The sequence below is a fragment of the Dendrobates tinctorius genome, unplaced genomic scaffold (assembly GCF_039654945.1).
Source record: "Dendrobates tinctorius isolate UK_male_01 unplaced genomic scaffold, ASM3965494v1 ptg000159l, whole genome shotgun sequence".
Classification (NCBI taxonomy): Eukaryota; Metazoa; Chordata; class Amphibia; order Anura; family Dendrobatidae; genus Dendrobates; species Dendrobates tinctorius.
In genome coordinates, this window is record NW_027361826.1 from 18,409,008 (window position 1) to 18,434,300 (window position 25,293).

At 45.7% G+C, this 25,293-nt stretch overlaps 1 protein-coding gene across 1 annotated transcript in view; it reads left to right on the forward strand.

The window, feature by feature from the left end:
- The window catches only part of FAM83F (family with sequence similarity 83 member F), a 73,312-nt gene that overhangs the window by 28,728 nt on the left and 19,291 nt on the right, over positions 1 to 25,293 (forward strand). The window contains exons 2-4 of the mRNA XM_073549596.1: positions 17,648 to 17,815; positions 22,134 to 22,255; positions 22,655 to 23,262. Of these exons, the coding sequence (XP_073405697.1) occupies positions 17,648 to 17,815; positions 22,134 to 22,255; positions 22,655 to 23,262 (898 nt within the window). The remainder of the gene's footprint in view (positions 1 to 17,647; positions 17,816 to 22,133; positions 22,256 to 22,654; positions 23,263 to 25,293) is intronic.

Sequence of the window (25,293 nt, forward strand, 5' to 3'; positions counted from 1 at the left end):
AAAGTAGGAAGCTGGGGGTTGGTAGAGGTGAAGACTCCTGAAGACTGACAGTTCGGACACTTTGGTTGTGACACCAGTACGATCTGTGTTCTCTCCCAGGCTTCTTGCAGCATCAGAAGCACAAGGGGCCCAAGGCTAGCCAGATTCAGAAATCTGGCAAACTTCAGAGCGGCGCAACCAGTCAGTAAAGTACAGAGCCTGCTCGTGCTGTGCACTCCTTACATAGGTGATCATCCATTTTGAGACTAAAGGGATGGCTGGTAATCTAGACTGGCTGGTAACTAAAGGACTGGCTGGTAACCTAGTCTGGCTGGCAACTAAAGGACTGGCTGGTAGCCTAGTCTGGCTGGCAACTAAAGGACTGGCTGGTAACCTAGGCTGGCTAGTAAGTAAGTACTGCCTGGTAACCTAGGCTGGCTGGTAGCTAAAGAGCTGGCTGGTAACCAAGGGAAACTAGCTGTACACAATAAAATAAAAAATTCCTCCATTTTTGAGAATGCAAATGATTAATAAGGGGTAAATCTGTCTCTAATGTGTTGTGATGCCCCCACAAGGTCTTAGGAGCAAATTCCTTAATTGATGTAAAAAGACATAAATCCATGCGACACATTCATTCCAGCATTGAGAGTGTCAAAGGTCGTCATAAATTTATACTCACAGACTCTTTTCTCTCTCTGAGATGTGAAGTTACATTTCAATACCAGAAATTACTGATCGAGTAAAGGTACTGTCACACTTAGCGATGTACCAGCGATCCCGACCAGTGATATGACGCGGTCAGGATCGCTGGTACATCGCTAAGTGGTCGCTAGTGAGCCGCCACACAGGCAGATCTCACCAGCGACATCGCTGGGGACGGGGGTCGCTACTTACCTGTCACACTAGGCGATCCTGCATCCTCCCGCCCGGCTCCACGCTCGTCGCTCGTCTCTCCACAGGAAGCCCAGCAGGAAGCTGATGACGAGAAGCGGTCTTAGACGTTCTCGCGCGATCAGCGATAACCAGCGGGGAGAGCGGGTTGTAGGTAAGTATCAGACACAGCGATGTCGCTAGCAATATCGCTATAACGTCACATGTTATAGCGATATTGCTAGCGATATCGCTAAGTGTGACAGTACCAAGGCAGACTGAATGCACAATCACCTGATGACTTGTATTGTTTCAAAACAGCAGGGGCAGATACAGGAATAAATTAGCTTTATAATTCTGTTTGATTTTGTTTTATAAAGCACGACTATGCATGTTCAAAATTTCATGTGTTTTTACAAATATTTAGCAGTTTTCTATTGCAAATAAGGCAGTCATATGAGCCAGAATTAAAGGTCGAAATCAGTTGTTGTGGAACTGCTAAAATAGCATTTTGCTAAGTAATAACAGTGTGTGACAACAGAGGTGAGGAAGGGCAATGGTAATAAATGGATGAGTAAGCCTACAAGGAAATTGAACATGGGTCACATTGTGCACCCTGTGAGTGTAACATTCTCTACATTTATTCCCCTTTTAACTTGTGCTTTGTTCAAATAAACTGTATGTTAATAAAGATTTGTTCAATTTGAAATGGCATCAGCTTCCTTTTCTTGTAGGCTTACTTTTACTTATAGAAGGGCTGATAGTATCTAGGCCAAAATAGGTTTCTCTAGTAAATTTATGAACCTGGAGGCAAAGGCGTGAGTGAAGCCAGACACCGTATCATAAGGCTGGTCGAGGTCAATGCAGCTCACAGGAACTGGTATGGCCCAAGTATCAAAGAACTGGAACAGAGGAAAGACCAATGCCAAAAGTGTGTGGCAAAGCCAAAATATGTGCTACTAACGAGAGCGAAGTGATTCCATGTTAAAGGTTTATTCCTAAAATCACTATTTACCATAGAATGCGGAAAAAACGTGATCGTTGCTGGGACTCCGAGCAATCCCAAGATTGTGGCTCTGGACCCCTAAAAACAAGTTGTGCACCTAGTAGTTTTTAACCAGTGTAAGTACATGGACACGTTTCAGAGTCGGACCAACAAATTTGTCCAGATAGTTCAAAAGTCAATTTTCTTGCAGATATGCAGAGTTTTATGTGCATGTTTTCCCCCATACACTTTCATTAGATGCGGAAAATCCGCAGATAAAAAACGCATATGCAGAATCCCATTAAAATCACATGTAAACTGCACATGACTATATCAATTCAGTTCTGTCAAAACCAAATACCAGAAGTACCAAAAACAAAGCAGCTTAATTTAACCCCTTAGTGACGGAGCCAAATTTTTTAAATCTGACCAGTGTCACTTTATGTGGTGATCACTCTGGAACGCTTCAACAAATCCCAGTGATTTTGAGATTGTTTTTTCGTGACACATTGTACTTTATGATAATGGTAAATTTAGGTCAATATGTTTTGTTTTTATTTATAAAAAAAATATCAGAAATTTGAGAAAAATGTTAAAAAATTACCCATTTTCAAACTTTGAATGATTATCCCTTTAATCCAGATAGCCATACCACACAAAAACATTAATAACTAACATTTCTCACATGTCAGCTTTACATCAGCATCATCTGTAAAATGTTCTTTTATTTTGTTAGCATTTTAGGAGGTTTAAAAATGTAGCAGACATTTTTCATTTTATCAAGGAAATTTACAACATTTATTTTTTAGTGTCCTATCCAGGTTTGAAGTGCCTTTGGGGGTCCTATGTATTGGAAAACCCTCAAAAGTGACACCATTTTAAAAACAGCACCCCCTGACATATTGAAAACTGCAGTCAGGTAGTTTATTAACCCTTCAGGTGATTTTCAGGATTTAATGCAAAGTGGCATGACAGAAATGAAAATGTGTATTTTTACCACCTAAATGCCTCTAACTTCTGAACAGGTTACAACAGCCGTCAGACTCTAAGGCCGCTATTTGGCAAACATCGGGACCACACAGTCATGATCTCAGGGTGCCGATGGAGATAAAGAGGAAGTCCCCTCACTCTGTTAACCATTTATATGATGTTGTCACTATTGGCAGCAGCATCTAAGGGGTTAAAAAGATTTGGATGGGGCAAACACTGATCGTGGCTGATGCAGCAAGTTGTCAGCAATAGTGTACAGCCGACAGCTACTGGATTGTCACCTGTATGAAGATGCTATTCCCTTATATCTCACGTCATTTAAAAGACGTATTGGCGGTCATTAAGGGGCTAAAACATGACAAAACAAACTGACAAATAAAAACACACACTCAAAAACGCAAAGGAAAAAAAGCGACGTTACCTAATTTACATCATATCAGGAAAAAAGGAAAAACTAAGGCGACTCATCTGTAAGTAGATTTAAAATTGATTCTTCTTTATTGATTCCTCTATTAACATTTCACTTGTTTTGCTTCATGGTGAATGTGGCCTAAAGTGGATTTGTTATTTTCTGTGGCTACATTCATATTTCCATTTGTAATGGATCCAGTTGAAAAGAACAAAGCTGGATACCGAATGGAAAGCAAAATACTGTAGACGGATCTGATTAAAAAGGAAACTCCGGTGTCTGTTTACCATCAGTTTGGTGCCGGCTGCAGACAAACATATGAAAAATCGTCCGAAATTCATCCAGAAAACTCGGACAACTTTTTTCTAATTTTCATTAGATTTGAATCCATGCGTCCGTTTTTTACTTCTGTGTGCTATCCGCATACAATCCATTTTCATACAACTACTTAAAAAAGTACTTGTTCAAATACAGTTTTCTAGTTGTCTGGGAAAAATCAGATACCAATCAGAGATTCCACCTGGGATCCGATTTTTTTTTCATGCACCCGTATACTTAAATGTGTGAGACTCAAATGAAAGTTGGGCATGCTGCGATGATTTTTTTTTTTTTCTCACGAACAGTCGGACCGAGAAAAAAATATTTAATCTGAACAGCCCTAATGAATAACATGCATCAATGTACTGTCCGAAAAAAAAAAATTGCATCGCGCACGTCCAATTTATACACTTGTCTGCATGAGTCCTAAGGGTATGTGCACACGCTGCGGATTCTGCTGCGGTTCCGCAGCAGATTTGGCCTCTGCGGATCAGCAGCAGTTCCTCAGACAGTGTACAGTACAATGTAAGTCTATGGAATTTACAATCCGCAGTGCTCATGCTGCGGTTTTTTCACTACGGAAAAGCTGCGGTTTTAAATCTGCAGAAAGAAATGACATTTCAATTCTATCTGCAGATTCCGCTGCGGTTTGACACCTGTTCCATTGTCCAGGTGTCAAACCGCAGGGGAAAACCGCTGGCAAATCCGCAGGTCAATTTACCAGCGGTTTTACCTGCGGATCCGCACGGAAAAATCCGCTGGTAAATCTGCAGCGTGTGCACATAGCCTAAAACTGATCTGTTTTCACGAGAGATCTCTCTCAATATTTATAATGTTCGGCGCATGTACAGTGCATCAAAAACGGATCCGTTTAACAGAAAAAATAACGGAGGACCATCTGTTATGATCAGGTTCCCATAGACTTTCAGGCTGTGTGCCCAAGATGCAATTTTTAAGCGTTTTTGCGGCGATTTTCGGCGCAAAAACGCTGCAAAAACATTTTAAAATCGTGTACAGAACTCCCCCCATGCATTCCTATGGCACTCCGCACATGCTGTGCTAATGCTGTGCTTTTTTCCGCGGCGGAATCGCATCGCGGAAAAAATCGCAGCATGCTCATTCTTTTGTGCGGAATTGCAAAGAATTGCCGCAATTCCGCACCCATAGGAATGCATGAGAATCGCTTACTTCCCGCATGTGGCTATGCCCACCATGCGGGAAGTTAAGCGTCTCATGTGCGGTTGGTACCCACGGTGTGGAGGAGAGGAGACTGTCCTCCAGGCCCTGGGTACCATACCCCTGTAAAAAAAAGAATAAAAAATCGGGGTATATTTACCTTCCGACGTCCCGCGCTGCATTCCCGAGCCTCAGCGTTCCCAGTAATGCCTTGCGGCAAGGTCCTGTGATGACGTAGTCTCGCGTGACTCTAGCGGTCTCGTGAGATTGCTATAGCAACGCGAGACCAACGTCATTACAGGTCTCGCAAGGCATCGCTGGGAACGGGAGTGTCGCTGAGACTGCGCGGGACGTCGGAAGGTAAATATACCCCGATTTATTACATTCTTTTACTATTGGTGCCGCATAGGCAGCCTCAATAGTAAAAAGCTGGTCACACTTGTCAAACACTATGTTTGACGAGTGTGACCAACCTGTCAATCACTTTCCAAGCGATGTTTCAAATTGCTTGGAAAGTGCTTGAATATCGCACGCGAAAATCGCGGCAAAATCGCGAACATAATCGCGAGGAAAAAAACGCGCGATTTCTGGGAAGGAGTCCGGTTTTCAGTGTCCGGATTTAAACGCAACGTGGGCACATAGCCTCAAGCAGTGTTCCCCAGCTCCAGTCATCAAGAGCCACCAACAGGTCATGTTTTCAGGATTTCCTTAGTAGTGCTCCGGTGATGGAATTCCTGCCTGTGCAGGTGATGCAATTATCACCTGGGCAACACTAAGGAATCCTGAAAACATGACCTGTTGGTGGCTCTTGAGGAATGGAGTTGGGGAACACTGCTTTATAGCATAATTTGTTTTGTTTTTTTGCTTAAAGAGAAAAAAAAAATGTGCATGTAAAGTTTTTGGCTGTCCTGAAAATGGATAAGCAGATGGAACAGATGCAAACTGTATACATTTTAGAGGTGGTGAAGTGGGGAGAATTTCTAGAGCTGTGTATGGAGATGGACATATTTCCCACGTTTCCCCTTGAAGAATAAGGGTACGTGCACACGCGGCGGATTCCGCTGCGTTTCCGCAGCGGTTTTGACCGCTGCGGACCCGCAGCAGCTTTAGCTGTGGTGTACAGTACCATTCAAATGAATGGGAAAAAAAAAACGCTGTGCCGACGCTGCGGAAAAATCCGCGCGGATTTGCTGCGGTTTTGAATTCGCAGAAAGAATTGCATGTCAATTCTTTCTGCGGAAACCGCTGCGTGTTCCTATCACCACCATTGTGGAGATAGTGAATCCGCAGGACCAAACCACAGGCAAAACCGCAGATAATCCGCAGGTCTTTTGACCTGCGGATTATCTGCGGTTTTTGCAAAATCCATGCGGATTAATCCGCAGCGGATTCCGCAGCGTGTGCACACACCCTAAGTGTAATAAGGCCTCTTTCACACATCAGTATTGTTGATCAGTATTTCATCAGTATTTGTATGCCAAAACCAGGAATGTCTCCAAAATAAGGAACAGACATCAGTCTTTCAATTATATTTTTTTCTTGGTAAGTTCCATTTCTGGCTTTGGCATACAAACACTGATGCAAAATACTGACCAAATAGTGACATGTGAATGAGCCTTAATGTTGTAGTGTGTAATGTGAGTTGTGACAAGCGTTGATATTGTGAGTTGCCCGATGGCAAGAAGAGTTAGAGTTAACGATTCGGACTAGCCCAGAGTGGGAGGGGCTAAGCTGAAGATACAGTTTCCTGTCAGGCTGCCAGATAGGGCCTAGTATCCATAGAAAGCAGACCTAAGGTCTGATGTAAGCCGTGAGACATGACATGAGTGTCCATAACGTGAGAGGTGACCAGAACAGAGGATAGCGAGATCCTGGCAGAAAGTAGGAGAGAAATGACAGAAAGAACAGTGATCAATCAGAGACGGGTCCTGGGTCAAAACACCTAGTAGTATGGCCCAGAGTTTATAACTCATAGGTAATGGGCCTAGATGGAATGGGAGCATGTAAGCCGAAGAGAGTGCCCCGGGCAGGAGTTCCAGAGCGTCAGAGACAGACAAGATAAATACCAGCCATACTGGCAATATAGTTCCCTGGAGGGTAAAGAAGATGTGGAACCGCGAGTTGAGAACAGTACTCTTACTAACTTGTTGTGAGTTCATTCTCCCCTTCACCTTTGATGTCTGATGAACTCCCTCTGCTGGTGAAGAGAGGTAGTGAAATTGATTGGGATGGGAAGAACCTGTCATCTGAACAGGCGGAGTGTGATTGGACATCTGGAATTTCTGAGTGGATATAAGGCAGCCGACGCCCTGCAGGGCTGCTGGTGATCCTTTCTGCTCTGAGCTCTTGCATCCAGCTTAGTTCCTGTCTACTAAAAGCTAAGTTTTTGCCCTGCTATTATTCCATGAGATTTTGTCTGGTTTCCTTAGTGTTTGTATTCAGCCAGTCCTGGTTGGGACTGGCTGAATTCCATTTTTGTCTCTGATCAGTTGATCTCTTTGCTCTGTTTTCAGAATATACCTGAGTGCTGATATAGTGATTTTGAAGTCTAGCGACTTCAGGGCCTTTTTCCCTATCAGACGGTTGGGACATTTTTGGTAGGGTTTTTTGCAGATTGCAGCCAGCATCTTTTCTGTCCTGTCCTATCTAGTTAGTTGGGCCTCATCGTTTGCTCAGCCTGTCTTTCTGTCTGTGTTTGTGTTGTCATCTGTTTTTCACCAACAATACATGTTGGGGGCTGTCAATTGCTTTGGGGTCTGCTCTGGGGCAGTTTAGATTTCCCCTTTCCTTCTTTATGCTTATGTAGTTCTCCGGCTGTGACGAGGGGTCTAGGGCACCGTAGGAACTCCCCACGGCTACTGTTAGTTGTTGTGTATAGGATCAGGGGTCTGCAATCCGATAGCTACCAACCTCTCCGGTTTTCTGGACTTAGCTTGTATTTTTGTTTTCTCCTCCTCTGGTGACTCATTCATAACAGAATCACCAGCCATAACGCAGATTCTAGGGTGCTCAATAGCAGGAAAGAATTGTAAAAAAAAAAAAGAGAGAGAGAAAAAAAGAGAAAAAAAAAAGTGTCAGAATTTTTTTTGTGTATATTTTTTCCTCTATTTCTCTGAGGCCGTAGGGGGAATTTTTTCTCAATGGAGATTAAGCAATTGTCTGATTGTGTGGAGCAGCTTACTGCTGAAGTGTGGGGAATTTCCGCCTATCTTGCTCATTCACATGCTGCTGAACCAAAGATCCCTACTCCTGATGTGTTTTTTGGGGATCGGTCTACATTTCTGAATTTTAAGAATAACTGTAAATTATTTTTTGCCTTGAAGCCTAACTCATCGGGGAGCTCCGCGAAGCAGGTTAAAATTGTCATCTCTTTGCTGCGCGGCGATCCCCAGGATTGGGCGTTTTCTTTGAAACCTGATGATCCTATTTTGACTGATGTGAACGCATTTTTTCAGGCCTTGGGGTTGTTGTATGATGAACCTAATGCTATTGATCAGGCTGAAAAGGCCCTGTTGGCATTGAGCCAGGGTCAGGATTCTGCAGAGTTGTACTGTCAAAAATTCCCCAAAGTGGGCGGTCCTTACTATCTGGAATGATGGTGCCTTGGCAGCTCTCTTTCGGAAGGGTTTGTCAGAAACTGTAAAAGATACTATGGTGGGATTTCCTGTTCCCTCTGGTCTTGACGATTCTATGTCATTAGCCATTCAGGTTGATCGGCGTTTGCGTGAACGCAAAACTGCACGAGAGGTGTTGCCACCTGTTGAACAAATGTCTGAACCTATGCAATGTGATAGAGTTTTGTCTAGGGCGCAATGTCAGGAGTTCAGAAGGCGTAATAAGCTGTGTTTTTTCTGTGGAGATGCCTCTCATATTATTTCTGTCTGCCCTAAACGAGAGAAACGTTTTGCACACACATTTGCTGTGGGTGGTGTTCAACCTAAGTTTCTTCTGGCAATTACTCTGATCTGCTCCCTGTCCACATTTTCCGCTAAGGTTTTTGTGGATTCGGGAGCAGCTCTGAACCTGATGGACTTGGATTTTCCTAAACGTTGTGGGTTTCCTATGACACCTCTGCGGACGCCTATCCCTTTGAGGGGTATTGATGCTACTCCTTTGGCGAAAAATAAACCTCAGTTTTGGACCCAGGTGGTAATGCGGGTCGCCCCAGACCATCAAGAAAATTGCAGATTTTTGGTGTTGCATAATTTGCATGATACCATCGTTCTGGGGTTTCCCTGGTTGCAAAGCCATAATCCAGTTTTGGATTGGAAATCTGTGTCTGTGGTGAGTTGGGGTTGTCGGTGTGCCCTTAGTGACACTCCTATTTTCTCCACCTCTCCCCAGTCGCATGATGTTCCTGACTATTTGGCTGATTTTTATGATGTATTTAGTGAGAATGAGTCTGCGTCTTTGCCTCCTCATAGGAGTTATGACTGTGCAATTGAGCTGAGCCCTGGGTGTAAATTTCCCAAGGGTCGACTTTTCAATTTATCTGTACCCGAGCACGAGGCTATGCGATCCTATATTAAGGAGTCGTTGGAGAAGGGTCATATTAGACCATCCTCTTCACCCTTAGGTGCTGTTTTTTTTTGTGGCCAAGAAAGATGGTTCATTAAGGCCTTGTATTGACTATCGTTCCCTCAACAAAATTACTGTTAAATATCAGTATCCGTTACCCCTGATTTCTGATCTATTCTCCAGAGTTAAAGGTGCTTGCTGGTTTACCAAGCTTGACCTCAGGGGGGCGTATAATCTTATTCGCATTAAGCAGGGGGATGAATGGAAGACGTCGTTTAATACTCCGGAGGGACATTTTGAGTACCTGGTGATGCCTTTTGGGCTCACTAATGCCCTTTCTGTCTTCCAGTGCTTCATGAATGATATTTTCCGAGACTTTGTGGATAAATTTTTGATCATCTATCTGGATGATATTTTGATCTTTTCCAGGGATTGGGACTCTCATGTGGAACATGTTCGGACTGTGTTCCGGATTTTGAGGGAGAATTCCCTGTATGTCAAGGGATCGAAATGCCTTTTTGGTGTACAGAGGATTTCATTTTTGGGATTTATTTTGTCTCCGTCAACTAGTGAAATGGACCCGGCCAAGGTACAGGCCATTTATGATTGGGTTCAGCCCACTTCTTTGAAGGCCCTCCAGAAGTTTTCGGGTTTTGCTAATTTTTATCGTAAATTTATAGCTAATTTTTCTGGTATTGCCAAACCATTGACTGATTTGACTAAGAAGAGGGCTGATGTGCTGAATTGGTCTCCGGAGGCTGTTTCTTCTTTTCAGGAGCTGAAGCGAAGGTTCACTTCTGCTCCGGTTTTGCGGCAACCTGATGTCTCACTCCCGTTTCAGGTAGAGGTGGACGCTTCTGAGATTGGTGCAGGAGCTGTTTTGTCCCAAAAAGATCCTGTAACATCTAAAATGAATCCCTGTGCTTTCTTTTCCCGAAAGTTCTCCCCATCCGAACGTAACTATGATGTGGGGAATCGGAACTGTTAGCCATGAAATGGGCATTTGAGGAGTGGAGACATTGGTTGGAGGGAGCTAAACATCAAGTCGTGGTCCTTACTGACCACAAGAATTTGATTTACCTGGAGTCGGCCAAACGCTTGAATCCTAGACAGGCTAGGTGGGCCTTGTTTTTTACACGTTTTGATTTTGTGGTCTCTTTTCTTCCAGGCACTAAGAATGTCAAGGCAGACGCCCTCTCTAGGAGTTTCTTTGCTGATTCTCCTATTGTGACCAAGCCTGCTACCATCTTAGGCGAGGGGGTAGTTCTTTCTGCCATCTCACCCGATTTGAGACGTGTTCTGGAAGAGTTTCAGGAGGACAAACCTGAGCGTTGTCCCATTGGAAAATTGTATGTTCCTGACCAGTGGAGGAAGAGAGTGATGTCTGAGGTTCATTGCTCCGCATTGGCTGGTCATCCAGGTATATTTGGTACTAGAGATTTGGTGAGTCGGTCTTTTTGGTGGCCAGCCTTGTCTCGTGATGTCAGGAATTTTGTGGAGTCCTGTGGGACTTGCTCCCGGTCTAAACCTTGTTCTCGCTCTAGTGGGTTGTTGATGCCTTTGCCGGTGCCCAGGAGGCCATGGACCCATATTTCAATGGATTTTATCTCTGATATGCCTGTCTCTCAGAGAATGACTGTTATTTGGGTGATTTGTGATAGATTCTCTAAGATGGTCCATCTTGTACCACTCCCTAAGTTGCCATCTTCCTCAGAGTTGGTGCCCTTGTTTTTGCAACAGGTGGTTCGCTTGCACGGGATTCCTGAGAACATTGTATCTGACAGAGGAGTTCAGTTTGTTTCTAGATTTTGGAGGACTTTCTGTTCCAAGCTGGGAATTCAGTTGTCCTTCTCCTCTGCGTTTCACCCTCAGACCAACGGGCAGACGGAGAGAACAAACCAGACTTTGGAGTCGTATTTGAGATGTTTTATTTATGCTGATCAGGATGATTGGGTTTCATTTTTGCCCTTGGCTGAATTTGCTTTAAATAATAGAGCCAGTTCTGCCACTTTGATGTCACCTTTTTTTTGTAACTTTGGGTTTCATCCTCGATTCTCTTCAGGGCAGGTGGAGTCTTCTGCCTGCCCAGGTGTTGACACTGTGGTAGAGAGAATGCACCAGATTTGGGACCAAGTGGTGGATAAGTTGTCTCTCTCCCAGGAAAAGGCCCAGCGGTTTTCCAACCGGCATAGGACCATTGGTCCCCGGTTTAAGGTGGGTGATATGGTTTGGTTGTCATCAAAGAATATCTCTATGAAGGTGGCTTCTCCAAAGTTTAAACCTAGATTTATTGGACCTTACAAGATTTTGGAGATTCTTAATCCAGTCTCTTTTCGATTGGCTCTTCCTGTTACATTCAATATCCATAACGTGTTTCATAAGTGTAACAACCCTGCTGGCATCACTGCATGGCCTCCCATCCCCCGCACACCAACTTACTTTCTGCTTCAAGCCATGCTGTGAATTCTGTCTGTTGCCAGCTCTGTGCCTCTGCTCTCCATGTTTCCAGACTGTGTGTATAGGGGGGCGGCGCCTGAACTCTCTGGTTCTTATGCAGTCAGGGTGCACCTGTGTAATATGTCCCTTACCAATCACCTGGAGCCCTTGACTATTTAGTTTCGCCACTCCCACTGAAACATTGCCTGTGCAATGTCTATACTCAGTTAGTATCTTGCTGCTGAGGAAGCCAGGCCCTGTTCTGTGTATCTCCTTCTCTGTAGGAACACTCTTTGTCTCGCTTTGTACCTTGTCCACCTGCCAGGAGGCAGAATATCCTGGCCCTTGAGTCTTGTTCCCAGTGCCTTGTCTGTACTCGTTCCGCCTGCCAGGAGGCAGAATATCCTGGTCCTTGTGTCTTTGTCCCTGTGCCTCTGTCTGAACTCAATCTTACCTCTGTCTGTCAGTCTCCTTGTTTGTGGTTCCTTCTCTGCCGTGTCTGTCCTTGTGTCCTTCCTGTCTGTGCATCTGCACCCTCGCAGCTTTATCTGTGCATCTGCACCCTCACAGCTTTATCTGTGCATCTGCACCCTCGCAGCTTTATCTGTGCATCTGCACCCTCGCAGCTTTATCTGTGCATCTGCACCCTTGCAGCTTTATCTGTGCACGGCTCCCTAGCCGCTCTGTCTGCACGGCTCCCTAGCCGCTCTGTCTACACGGCTCCCTAGCTGCTCTGTCTGCACGGCTCCCTTGGAGTCCAGCCTACTCCGCACTCCTGCGGCTCCGCCTACCTGCACCTCCTGTGTGAACATGTCCAAACCTGTTCCTTCATATTCCACTCCTTTCTGCCGATATCCATACCCGCACCTCCTGTGTGAACAGGTCCAAACCTGTTCTCTCATATATCACTCCTGCTTGCCCTGTGTCTCAAGCCGTCACCTACCTGTCCTGTGTCTCCAAGCCGTGCCCGCTTGCCCAGTGTCTCCAAGCCGTGCCCGCTTGCCCAGTGTCTTCAAGCCGTGTCTCCAAGCCGCTCCTGCCTGCCAGTGTACCAAGCCGTGCCTGCTTGCCCAGTGTCTCTGCCTGCCTGTTAGTCACACCTGTCCAAGTGACTCGTCCCTGAGTGGGATCAGCAGCCACAGCCAGACACCACCCTGGAGTGGCACCCGACAGCTACCTGCCGCACAAGCCTGACCTCACCATCAGAGGCTCCAGTGAAGACCGAGGTAGCTGTCGGAGTCACGCCCCTTCCAGGGTAGCCTGGCTTGTGGCACAGTGGGGCCACGACCCCCCCAGCTCACGCCATTCAGCCAAGGCGTAAGCGTGACAGTTTGCACAGGCCATGGTACCCGCTGAGTCCCATGTCCTTCCACTTGCGGAACATGATGAACTTTCTCCCTGCCAGTATGAGCAACCAGAGGAATTTGTTCCATCCTGCGTGGTTCCGATTGTGGAGACCTCTGAACCAATCATCATCTCCAATGCTCTCTACAATCATCTCCTGGCCTATGAAGAGCATGACCCAGCAGACCCGCCTAGGTTCTATGGGGACCCTAAAGAGTGCCAAGGGTTCCTGAAGAAATGCCTGCACTACATCCTGCAGCATGCAGCTTGTTTCCCCTCTGATCGGGTCAAGGTGGGATACATCATGTCCTACCTAGCTGGTGATGCCTTGATGTGGATCTGTCCCCTTTGGGAAGCAGGGGACCCTGTCGTCATGAGCCTGGGGGCCTTCCTGGTGGCCTTCCGTAAAGTGTTCGACATGCCTCATCCAGCTGCTCTTGAAAAGTCTTTCCCTCCAAGCTTCCAGAGACAAGAGGAACCTGTGGGTGAATCATCTCAACCACCTATGACTGTCCAGCCATCACCCGTTCCACAGTCTGCCGATGCGGCCTCCCGTGCAAGATCCAAGAGGTCTAAAAAGAAGAAGCGGGCCAAGTTGCAGCCGGAATCTGGCCTCTGCCCTGTGAAGCTTGTACTCCAGAACCCTGGGCCAGTAGGAGAGGCTGTCCCTGGCGAGAGTCCTCCCTCTCCAATAAAGCCTATGACTGTTTCGTTGCCTTCTGGGAGCTTTGGGGTGTTCGAGCCACCAGCCACACAGAGTCGGTGTGTGATCTCCATTCTTCAGCTCCAGAACCCGGCGTGGGCATCGTCTAAAGGTGGCCGAGCCCTCTTTGAGAACAGTCTAGTCCTGCAAGGACAACTACAACTCCAGGTCAGAGCTTTGTATTCGAAGAAGTACGTCTTCCATTGGCTGTCTGGTATGCCCATGGGTCATTCTGAACCAGAGATCCTGATGCCCATTTATGTTTGGAGACCCAGCAAGGCACCACACTTGAAACAACCAAGGGACAAGAGGTGTCTGGTTCCCTTGCGTCGCATTCAGTCAGCAAGGTCGTCTTCTTCGCCTGGTTTGCTAGTCGCCGAGTCAAGGTGTGAGGATGCCTCTGAAGAGGTGGAGGCGGTCTCAGTCTCCTCACACATCCCCAGCGACTATACCAGTGTTCTGCTCCCAAGAGCACCCCTTCCTCTTGGTTGTCTTCTCCAGGATAAAGGGCTGAAGATGGATCCAGAGTGTATGCCTTCAGCTCCCCTGTGGCCTAGAGATGAAGGTCCCAAGACAGAGCTTCACTCATCCTCTAACCAGGAAGATGTGGTCCAGTTTTTTCAGGGTAACAGGCTGAAGTGGCTCCCTGTATGTATGCCTCCAGCTTCCATTTGGCAGGTGGGTGAAGAGGTTGGAACAGTGACCTACGTATCTCCGTTTCTCACCAACCGGGAGGAGGAGGTCCAATTTTTCTGGCATGTCGGGCTGAAGTTGGACTCAGTGAAGGTTTCTTCTGTTTCTAGCTGGCCGGCTAATGTAGGGATCAAGTCTGAAGCTTCCAGGTCCCTGCCTTCTGCCAATCAGGAGGAAGAAGTCCTTGTACCCTCTGTGTTGGAAGTTGTTGGGCACCAAGAAACTTGGCACTCGGTGATTCCGGATGACACACCTACTTCGTCTCACCCGAAGGATGCCCTGTCAGCCTGGACTGTGTGTGGTCCCATACTCCTTCTTCTGGTCATTTTGGCAGGCTGGAGGAAGAGGGGCCGTAAAGGGGGGGTACTGTAACAACCCTGCTGGCATCACTGCATGGCCTCCCATCCCCAGCACACCAACTTACTTTCTGCTTCAAGCCATGCTGTGAATTCTATCTGTTGCCAGCTCTGTGCCTCTGCTCTCCATGTTTCCAGACTGTGTGTATAGGGGGGCGGCACCTGAACTCTCTGGTTCTTATGCAGTCAGTGTGCACCTGTGTAATATGTCCCTTACCAATCACCTGGAGCCCTTGACTATTTAGTTTCGCCACTCCCACTGAAACATTGCCTGTGCAATGTCTATACTCAGTTAGTATCTTGCTGCTGAGGAAGGCAGGCCCTGTTCTGTGTATCTCCTTCTCTGTAGGAATACTCTTTGTCTCGCTTTGTACCTTGTCCAACTGCCAGGAGGCAGAATATCCTGGCCCTTGAGTTTTGTTCCCAGTGCCTTGTCTGTACTCGTTCCGCCTGCCAGGAGGCAGAATATCCTGGTCCTTGTGTCTTTGTCCCTGTGCCTCTGTCTGAACTCAGTCTTACCTCTGTCTGTCAGTCTCCTTGTTTGTGGTTCCTTCACTGCCGTGTCTGTCCTTGTGTCCTTCCTGTCTGTGCATCTGCACCCTCGCAGCTTTATCTGTGCATCTGCACCCTCGCAGCTTTATCTGTGCATCCGCACCCTCGCAGCTTTATCTGTGCATCTGCACCCTCGCAGCTTTATCTGTGCATCTGCACCCTCGCAGCTTTATCTGTGCATCTGCACCCTCGCAGCTTTATCTGTGCATCTGCACCCTCGCAGCTTTATCTGTGCATCTGCACCCTCGCAGCTTTATCTGTGCACGGCTCCCTAGCCGCTCTGTCTGCACGGCTCCCTAGCCGCTCTGTCTGCACAGCTCCCTAGCCGCTCTGTCTGCACGGCTCCCTTGGAGCCCAGCCTACTCCGCACTCCTGCGGCTCCGCCTACCTGCACCTCCTGTGTGAACAGGTCCAAACCTGTTCCTTCATATTCCACTCCTTTCTGCCTATATCCATACCTGCACCTCCTGTGTGAACAGGTCCAGACCTGTTCTCTCATATATCACTCCTGCTTGACCTGTGTCTCAAGCCGTCACCTACCTGTCCTGTGTCTCCAAGCCGTGCCCGCTTGCCCAGTGTCTCCAAGCCATGCCCGCTTGCCCAGTGTCTCCAAGCCGTGCCCGCTTGCCCAGTGTCTTCAAGCCGTGTCTCCAAGCCGCGCCTGCCTGCCAGTGTACCAAGCCGTGCCTGCTTGCCCAGTGTCTCAGCCTGCCTGTTAGTCACACCTGTCCAAGTGACTCGTCCCCGAGTGGGATCAGCAGCCACAGCCAGACACCACCCTGGAGTGGCACCCGACAGCTACCTGCCGCACAAGCCTGACCTCACCATCAGAGGCTCCAGTGAAGACCGAGGTAGCTGTCGTAGTCACGCCCCTTCCAGGGTAGCCTGGCTTGTGGCACAGTGGGGCCACAACCCCCCGGCTCACGCCATTCAGCCAAGGTGTGAGCGTGACAATAAGTCTCTGTTAAAGAGGTTTGTTGAGCCAGTAGTTCCTGTGGTGGCACCTCCTGACCCTGTATTGGTTGAAGGTAATGTGGAATATGAGGTTGAGAATATACCTGAGTGCTGATATAGTGATTTTGAAGTCTAGCGACTTCAGGGCCTTTTTCCCTATCAGACGGTTGGGACATTTTTGGTAGGGTTTTTTGCGGATTGCAGCCAGCATCTTTTCCGTCCTGTCCTATCTAGTTAGTTGGGCCCCATCGTTTGCTCAGCCTGTCTTTCTGTCTGTGTTTGTGTTTTCATCTGTTTTTCACCGACAATACATGTTGGGGCTGTCTATTGCTTTGGGGTCTGCTCTGGGGCAGTTTAGATTTCCCCTTTCCTTCTTAATGCTTATGTAGTTCTCCGGCTGTGACGAGGGGTCTAGGGCACCGTAGGAACCCCCACGGCTACTGTTAGTTGTGGTGTATAGGATCAGGGGTCTGCAATCCGATAGCTACCAACCTCTCGGGTTTTCTGGACTTAGCTTGTATTTTTGTTTTCTCCTCCTCCGGTGACTCATTCATAACACTAACTGGACTGTAGTACTGAGCTGGGCTGTGGTGAAGTAGAGAGGAAAGGGGAAGGTAGAGGACAAACCAGTAACAAGGAAGAAATTGACACTGTGTGTGGGAAATGCTCCATACTGTGAAGGAAACGTTCATTGATATATGTGCCCGCGATCTGCTGTACATTATGCCCAGCAAGTTATCGTTGAGTAATAAGTTTATTTTTGACTGGTGGTCTCCCTCACTGAGCTGTCCAACACCTGGTCCTGGCCAACCAAAGTCATCGGTTACATGCGGCCTGCAAGGGTGTAAGAGCCCCCACAGTACAAGTCCACACACCGAGCCCAGACCCTTACTTTCATGTAACATGCCGGGGCATAAGAGATGAGTTCCTCGCCCACAGCTACTGCCCCATGCCATGTCACAGCTGAATGTTTTATTTAGATTTTTCTGCTCTTCAAATCAGAAAAATAGAAGTGTAAATGTGAACACAACCTAGTTCAAAGGTAACAGTTAAAATGACTGTAGATACTGTAAAAAATTTACCAAAAAGACCATCATAAGGAAACAAAAAAAATTGTAATTGCCTCAGATTTACTAAAATAACACAATATTGTATTTCAGAGCAGCTCAGAAAATCCCTGAAATGCAGTAAAACAATAAAACTGTTTAAGACTGGAAAAAACATTCAGGCCACGTACTAAATCCGCCAATACAGAGTCCTCTGACTTGTGATGATGATGAGTATGTAACGGTATATTGGCTCTTAATGGAGAAGTATTTTGTTTCTAAAAGCACTGTTCAATGTCCATGTTCTCTCTGTCACAGGTAATTGCCATTGTAATGGACTATTTTACAGACAGAGAAGTGTTTCAAGATGTGTTGGATGCAGCGGACAAACGGAGAGTCCCGGTCTACCTGATTCTGGGAGAGTCTGGATTCAAGCATTTCTTGGAGATGTGTGAATTTATGCAACTGTCTGGATTTATGCTTCGGGTAATAAAAATATGAGAAGAGATGGGAAAAAAAAACCCAGGAAAACAGACTACGGCCATCTCCTGCCAGGGCACAGCTATAGATGCAGAGGTAGCAGTCGTATCCAGGCCACAGTCCCAGTGGGCATCTATTACATATTTTGGCACATTTTAAACCTTTATTCCCAGCTTGGTCCAAATCTTCTGAGTTGGAATAGGAAATAAATAGCAATCGGAAAAAAATATGTCTGCTCTCCTACAGGATTCCACACTGGTTTTAGTACCTAGTGCATGTCTTTACTGATGGCATAGCACAATAGATCAGTACTGTAAGTGGTGTTTCTTTACTCTTTAATAGAGTTGAGCGAATTTTTCAAAATTCGGTTCCAATTACGATCGGTGGCGGATATTGTTTTTGCAATATTCGGTGAACACAGCCGAATGTCATTGGAGTCAATTGCAGTAGAAATGAATGTTTGGAACCAATCATCAAATATAAATTTGGCACCAATATGGAATGAATATGGCAAATTCAGATTCGGCGACCGATTCCAAACAGTGCTCAACTCTACTCTTTAGTTCATTAGCGCACTTCTACATCATAACTGATGGAGAGACAGACCAGCCTAGCTATTGACCTGAATCAGGTAGCCAGCCCCCTTCATGGGGTGCCATTGGATAGAGAAGGGGCATTTATTGTACAGGAAGGGCATATTACTACATGATGTATATTTTCCTTGTCAAGGACAAAGCCCCCCAAAAAACTTAAAAAAATAAAGAGATATTACAAAAATGTAAAACATTAAATGTAACAAAAACCATGAATGGACAAACAGCCATTATTATCATTAATATTCTTATTGTAACTTATATTTCATATGTAGTACTATCTGACCTAGCATAGACAGTGTATTAAAGGACATGTACACTAGGTATATATTAAAAAGTTTTATTTTTTACTGCCCACTCTTAAACATCATTAATGTGTTTGTGCTAAGATACTTATCCATTTCTGCCTTCTACTGTTTTTAGCGCTGTGCCTGCCCTCTCCTGTATTACAAAGCTGACCCTTAGTTCCTTCTTTAAAAGGAACAGGTCACCAGAAAAAAATGCCATCAACCTGCAGGTTATTAGCATTATTAACATCCCCAGCACCCGCACTAAGACGAATGCTGTGGGGAGAAAATGAGATTTATTCCCACCCTTCCCCGACAGTTTTCCGGTTTCCGCCACGGGGGGGGGGCGCTGACTCAGACACCGCTCTGATTATACACCCTTGTGACTGAAACCGAAACACAGACGGGGAGAATAATGGTAATTTTTCCCCTGCAACGATCGGCTAAGTTCAGGCGCCGGGCAGGTTAATAATGCTATTAGTCTGCAGATTAACCCCATATCTGCAGGTTAATAGCATTTTTTCTGGTGACCGGTTCCCTTTAAATGGAGCTACCCAGAACTTTGATTATTTTTCTGTATGGGGCTAAGATCTTATTGGCAAATACAGTTACAGTAGGTCCATATATATTTGGACAGAGACAACATTTTTCTAATTTTGGTTCTAGACATTACCACAATGAATTTTAAACAAAACAATTCAGATGCAGTTGAAGTTCAGACTTTCAGCTTTCATTTGAGGGTATCCACATTAAAATTGGATGAAGGGTTTAGGAATTTCAGCTCCTTAACATGTGCCACCCTGTTTTTAAAGGGACCAAAAGTAATTGGACAGATTAAATAATTGTAAATAAAATGTTAATTTCTAGTACTTGGTTGAAAACCCTTTGTTGGTAATGACTGCCTGAAGTCTTGAACTCATGGACATCACCAGACGCTGTGTTTCCTCCTTTTTTGATGCTCTGCCAGGCCTTCACTGCGGTGGTTTTCAGTTGCTGTTTGTTTGTGGGCCTTTCTGTCTGAAGTTTAGTCTTTAACAAGTGAAATGCATGCTCAGTTGGGTTGGGATCAGGTGACTGACTTGGCCATTCAAGAATATTCCACTTCTTTGCTTTAATAAACTCCTGGGTTGCTTTGGCTTTTTGTTTTTGGTCATTGTCCATCTGTAGTATGAAACAACGACCAATCAGTTTGGCTGCATTTGGCTGGATCTGAGCACACAGTATGGCTCTGAGAACCTCAGAATTCATTCGGCTGCTTCTGTCCTGTGTCACATCATCAATAAACACTAGTAACCCAGTGCCACTGGCAGCCATGCATGCCCAAGCCATCACACTGCCTCCGCCGTGTTTTACAGATGATGTGGTATGCTTTGGATCATGAGCTGTACCACGCCTTCGCCATACTTTTCCATCATTCTGGTAGAGGTTGATCTTGGTTTCATCTGTCCAAAGAATGTTCTTCCAGATCTGTGCTGCCTTTTTTAGATGTTTTTTAGCAAAGTCCAGTCTAGCCTTTTTATACTTGATGCTTATGAGTGGCTTGCACCGTGCAGTGAACCCTCTGTATTTACTTTCATGCAGTCTTCTATTTATGGTAGATTTGGATATTGAAACTGAAACAGCACAGAAAGAGGACTTAAAAATCCTCCAATAATAGAAAACAGCAGAAGAGCAAAAAGGTTTACCCGTCCAGGCCTCCAGACAAATGCACTATCAGGATGCAGTGGACCCATAGAGTTAAGATGGCAACACAGGTGCAAGAATACCGATGAAACAACCGCTCACAGCCTACCAATACTTGGAGGGGGCGGTTGCCTGATATGTTAATGCACAATAAATAACTTGTATGCGGCGCTGTTCACACAATGGCCATGCACAGCATCCAGGCCAGCCTAGTAGTGACACCTTTCTATTAGCTCAGGTGGGCTGCCCAGCGCTATCAAAATAGATTTGGATATTGATACACGTACCTCCTGGAGAGTGTTGTTCTCTTGGTTGTCTGTTGTGAAGGGGTTTCTCTTCACCATGGAGACTATTCTGTGATCATCCACCACTGTTGTCTTCCATGGGCGCCCAAGTCTTTTTGCATTGATGAGTTCACCAGTGCTTTCTTTCTTTCTCAGGATGTACCAAACTGTAGATTTTGCCACTCCCAATGTTGTAGAAATTTCTCGGATGGGTTTTTTCTGCTTTTGCAGCTTAAGGATGGCTTGTTTCACCTGCATGGAGAGCTCCTTTGACCGCTTGTTTCCTTCACAGCAAAACCTTCCAAATGCAAGCACCACACCTCAAATCAACTCCAGGCCTTTTATCTGCTTAATTGAGAATGACATAAGAAGGGATTGCCCACACCTGTCCATGAAATAGCCTTGGAGTCAATTGTCCAATTACTTTTGGTCCCTTTAAAAACAGGGTGGCACATGTTAAGGAGCTGAAACTCCTAAACCCTTCATCCAATTTTAATGCGGATACCCTCAAATCAAAGATGAAAGTCTGAACTTCAACTGCATCTGAATTGTTTTGTTTAAAATTCATTGTGGTAATGTCTAGAACCAAAATTAGAAAACTGTTGTCTCTGTCCAAATATATATGGACCTAACTGTAGTTGTTAACTACTTTCCTTTCTTGTCTGCCCCTCATCTCTGCTGGCTCAGAGTGGCCACGGACAGCTCCTGCCGGCGATTCTGTGATTTCCGGTGATATCATGTTGTCAAAGCAGCTGCTTTTCTTCCGCTTGCCAATGTCATGCTATTGACAGCTGGCTCTCTGCTGCCTAACTGCAGGGAGCCAGCTGTCAATCAGCATGATGTCATCAGTCACGCCCTGTTGACAGATTAGACGGGAAGAGGAACAACTGCTTTACTGACTTGAGGTCAAATGAAGAAGCAGAAGCACTATCCTAAGCCGTCCATGACCACTATGAGCCATCAGACATCTGCGCCAGGCAAGACACGCAGGTAGTAAGAAACTATCTGTCTGTTAGTTCTTAGCCTAATAGGGAAACATAAGCAAAGTCTTAAAAAATCCCTTCATTTTTATGAGAGCACCATTCTGAGTCTTATTGACTTACATTGAGAAAGTAGCTTCTGGTCCACATAGAAGAAGCTGTGTGCGTCGGCTGATCATATGATGCAGGAGAGGATTGAAGTGGCGCTAGAAATTGCAGAAGGCAGTGATTGGTAAGTATTTTAATGCACACACATATTTAAGGCTAATGGATAGGAAAATTAAAAAAAAACAGATGAGTTGTTCTTAAAATTAGTAAGAAAGTTTAATAGTTTCTTTTGGGAAAATGGAGATTCTTTCTTGCATAATGTACTCACAAATATACAATGCTAGTGCCCATATAACGCTACCATAAAATTCTGAAGTATCTAAATATTAACATCATACAGAGAAGACAATATAACAAAGTAATCAACTATTTTGTTCTTCACTGTGTAGAATTTGCGAGTCAGGTATGTTACAGGGGTTGGATTCTACTTGACCCCTGGGAAGATCCGTGGCTCCATCTCCCATAAATACATGATGGTTGACGGCGATAAGGTAGCCTTTGGTTCATTCAGGTAATTATTTATACATATTTTATAATGTTGTGTTTTTGATGATGTCTGCACTGACCCATTTTATGCTAAAGATGAACAAAGGGATTTTTAATTCTATAGTGGGCAGCTCGCGGAGATCGCAGGTAAGGAGAGCACGTCACTAGCAGGCCCTGTGCTTTAACACTATTCAGATCCGACCAACCTCAATCTATCTCTACTTCTCCCATGCAAAGTTACGTCTGGTAGCGGCATGGGTGAGAGCACAGTTCAAACCAGCGGCATAAGGAGAGCACCTCCCCCTGCAAAGTAGGTAGCTGAGAGTTGGGAACGGTGTGCACCTGAAGAAATGAAGTTGAGACTACCTGGTCAAGTCTTTTGTGGCATTATTCTATTGGCTTATGTTTTCACCTTCCATTGTAGGTTAACATGGTCATCTTTAAGAGTTGATCGAAGCATAATGACACTGCTGTCAGGCCAATATGCTGAACCATTTGACGTGGAATTTTGTGAACTTTACGCAATATCAGAGGAAGTTAATCTTTACAAAGAGCTGGGCCTCCCTGATACTCGACCTAGTCCCATGTTGGGAGCAAGACAACGTTCTTCCACTATTGCTCGCAAACTGATCAATCCTAAGTATTCGTTAGTAGTGGGAAGAAGCCCAGCACCAGGTGAAATGTTAAGATTTGGAACGCCAAATCCACCAGACAAGGAGGAAAGTGAAGGGGATAAAAGAATGGAAAAATTCCTTGATGAGCTGATAACTATAGAGCAGGACATTCCAGAAATTGTGGATTTAAAAAGTCTTCCAAAGGTGGCTGTCATGGCAAATGGACAGCCTGGTAAAACTCAAGAAGACAATCGGACAAATAAATCACCCAAGAAAACAGGCTCAAAGTTTTTCAAAAGGCCTCAACCAAACATTCAGGAAAAGGAAGTGGATGGTGGTTTCGTAATAGTAAATAAACCAAAACTTGATCTAAGTCAAACGAATAACTCCAAGAGGCAACAAGATGTGAAAGCTTCAGGTAAGACACCAAAACTTTGCAATTATTTTCTACTATTTCATTTCCAACAAGCTGTTAGACGCTGTTGTTTTTTTACATGTACTTTTTAATAGAGTTGAGCGACTTTTGGTTTTTTAGGGTCGCGTTTCGTTTCGTGAAACCCGACTTTTCCAAAAGTCGGGTCGAGCAAGATCGTCCGATTATAGGGAAAAGTCGGGGTCGTCCCGAAACACGAAACCCAATGTAAGTCAATGGGGAATAAAAGTCGGCAGTGAGAGGAGGACAGGAAACACACCAACAGTGCCCATTTGAATGCCAAAAGCATCAATTCTTCTTACTTAAGCTTGTCAACCTTAATTAACTTCATAATACAAGTTACGCACTGAAAAATGGGGGTTATTTGGCTACAGACTGTGGGGGGGGAGGGCTGGCTCCAGGTTTTCATGTGCCCTGGGCGAAAGAGCGCCCCTTTAACACATACCACAACTCATCATGCTCCGATACGGCAGAGAAATAGCGGTATAGTACAATGAAAAATACCTCACTTTTTACATCTCATGACGAGGCCCATCTATTTCTCCATACAGAATCATTGGTCCCATATAATGTTTGAAACAGTATATGATGAGCTCCACATAATGCTACAGTATATGTTGGTCCCCATGGATGAAGCTCTACTGTCTTATGGGCCCAAATAATGCTCCAAACATAATGGGCCCCATTTCTAATGCTCTAGTGTATAATGGGCCCCGTAAATGCTGCTCCAGTGTCTGATGTCCACCTTTGGAATGTTCCAGTGTATGGTGGGCCCCATCTATCATTCTCAGACGGTGTTAGGCCCAGTATGGATTGCACGTGATTGCACAAAGGTTAGAAAGGGTACCGTATCCCCAGATAACATGTATGGATAGCGTACACATTCAAAATATATGTCTCAGGAGGCAGGCTCAGACGGTGTTAGGCCCAGTATGGATTGCACAAAGGTTAGAAAGGGTACCGTATCCCCAGATAACATGTATGGATAGCGTACACATTCAAAATATATGTCTCAGGAGGCAGGCTCAGACGGTGTTAGGCCCAGTATGGATTGCACGTGATTGCACAAAGGTTAGAAAGGGTACCGTATCCCCGGATAACATGTATGGATAGCGTACACATTCAAAATATATGTCTCAGGAGGCAGGCTCAGACGGTGTTAGGCCCAGTATGGATTGCACGTGATTGCACAAAGGTTAGAAAGGGTACCGTATCCCCAGATAACATGTATGGATAGCGTACACATTCAAAATATATGTCTCAGGAGGCAGGCTCAGACGGTGTTAGGCCCAGTATGGATTGCACGTGATTGCACAAAGGTTAGAAAGGGTACCGTATCCCCGGATAACATGAATGGATAGCGTACACATTCAAAATATATGTCTCAGGAGGCAGGCTCAGACGGTGTCAGGCCCAGTATGGATTGCACGTGATTGCACAAAGGTTAGAAAGGGTACCGTATCCCCGGATAACATGTATGGATAGCGTAGACATTCAAAATATATGTCTATACATCAGGAGGCAGGCTCAGACGGTGTCAGGCACAGTATGGATTTGACGGCCCAGATTACACAGCGGAGGAGCAGGGAGAGGTAAAGATTGCAAATGCTGGGGCCCTGCCCAAGCAAGGGGGGCCCACTCGTGGGCGTCGGTACTGGCACTGGGCCCCTCATAGTACAGCGGTGTGTCTGACGGCGGGTGTGCACCACCACCGTCAGAGACACTTGATTGCACTATGAGGGACCCTGTGCCAGTGCCCGCGCCCAAGAGTCGGCCTACTCACCTGTCCAGGGCAACGGCACTCGCACGGTGTCGTGCGCTAGGTGGTGACCCCGGCCATGGGGGGGAGGCAGCACAGTTAGGGAGTTTTAGAAAGTGGCATATGTTGATGTTGGACATTCAGCTGATGCAAAAGGCGAAATAGGTGAAGTACCAGGAAGAGGTGGACCAAAGCAAGCCATTTTTCTGTCACCCTATGTGTCATCAGGGGAAGGTGGGACAAAATCCTTGGAAACC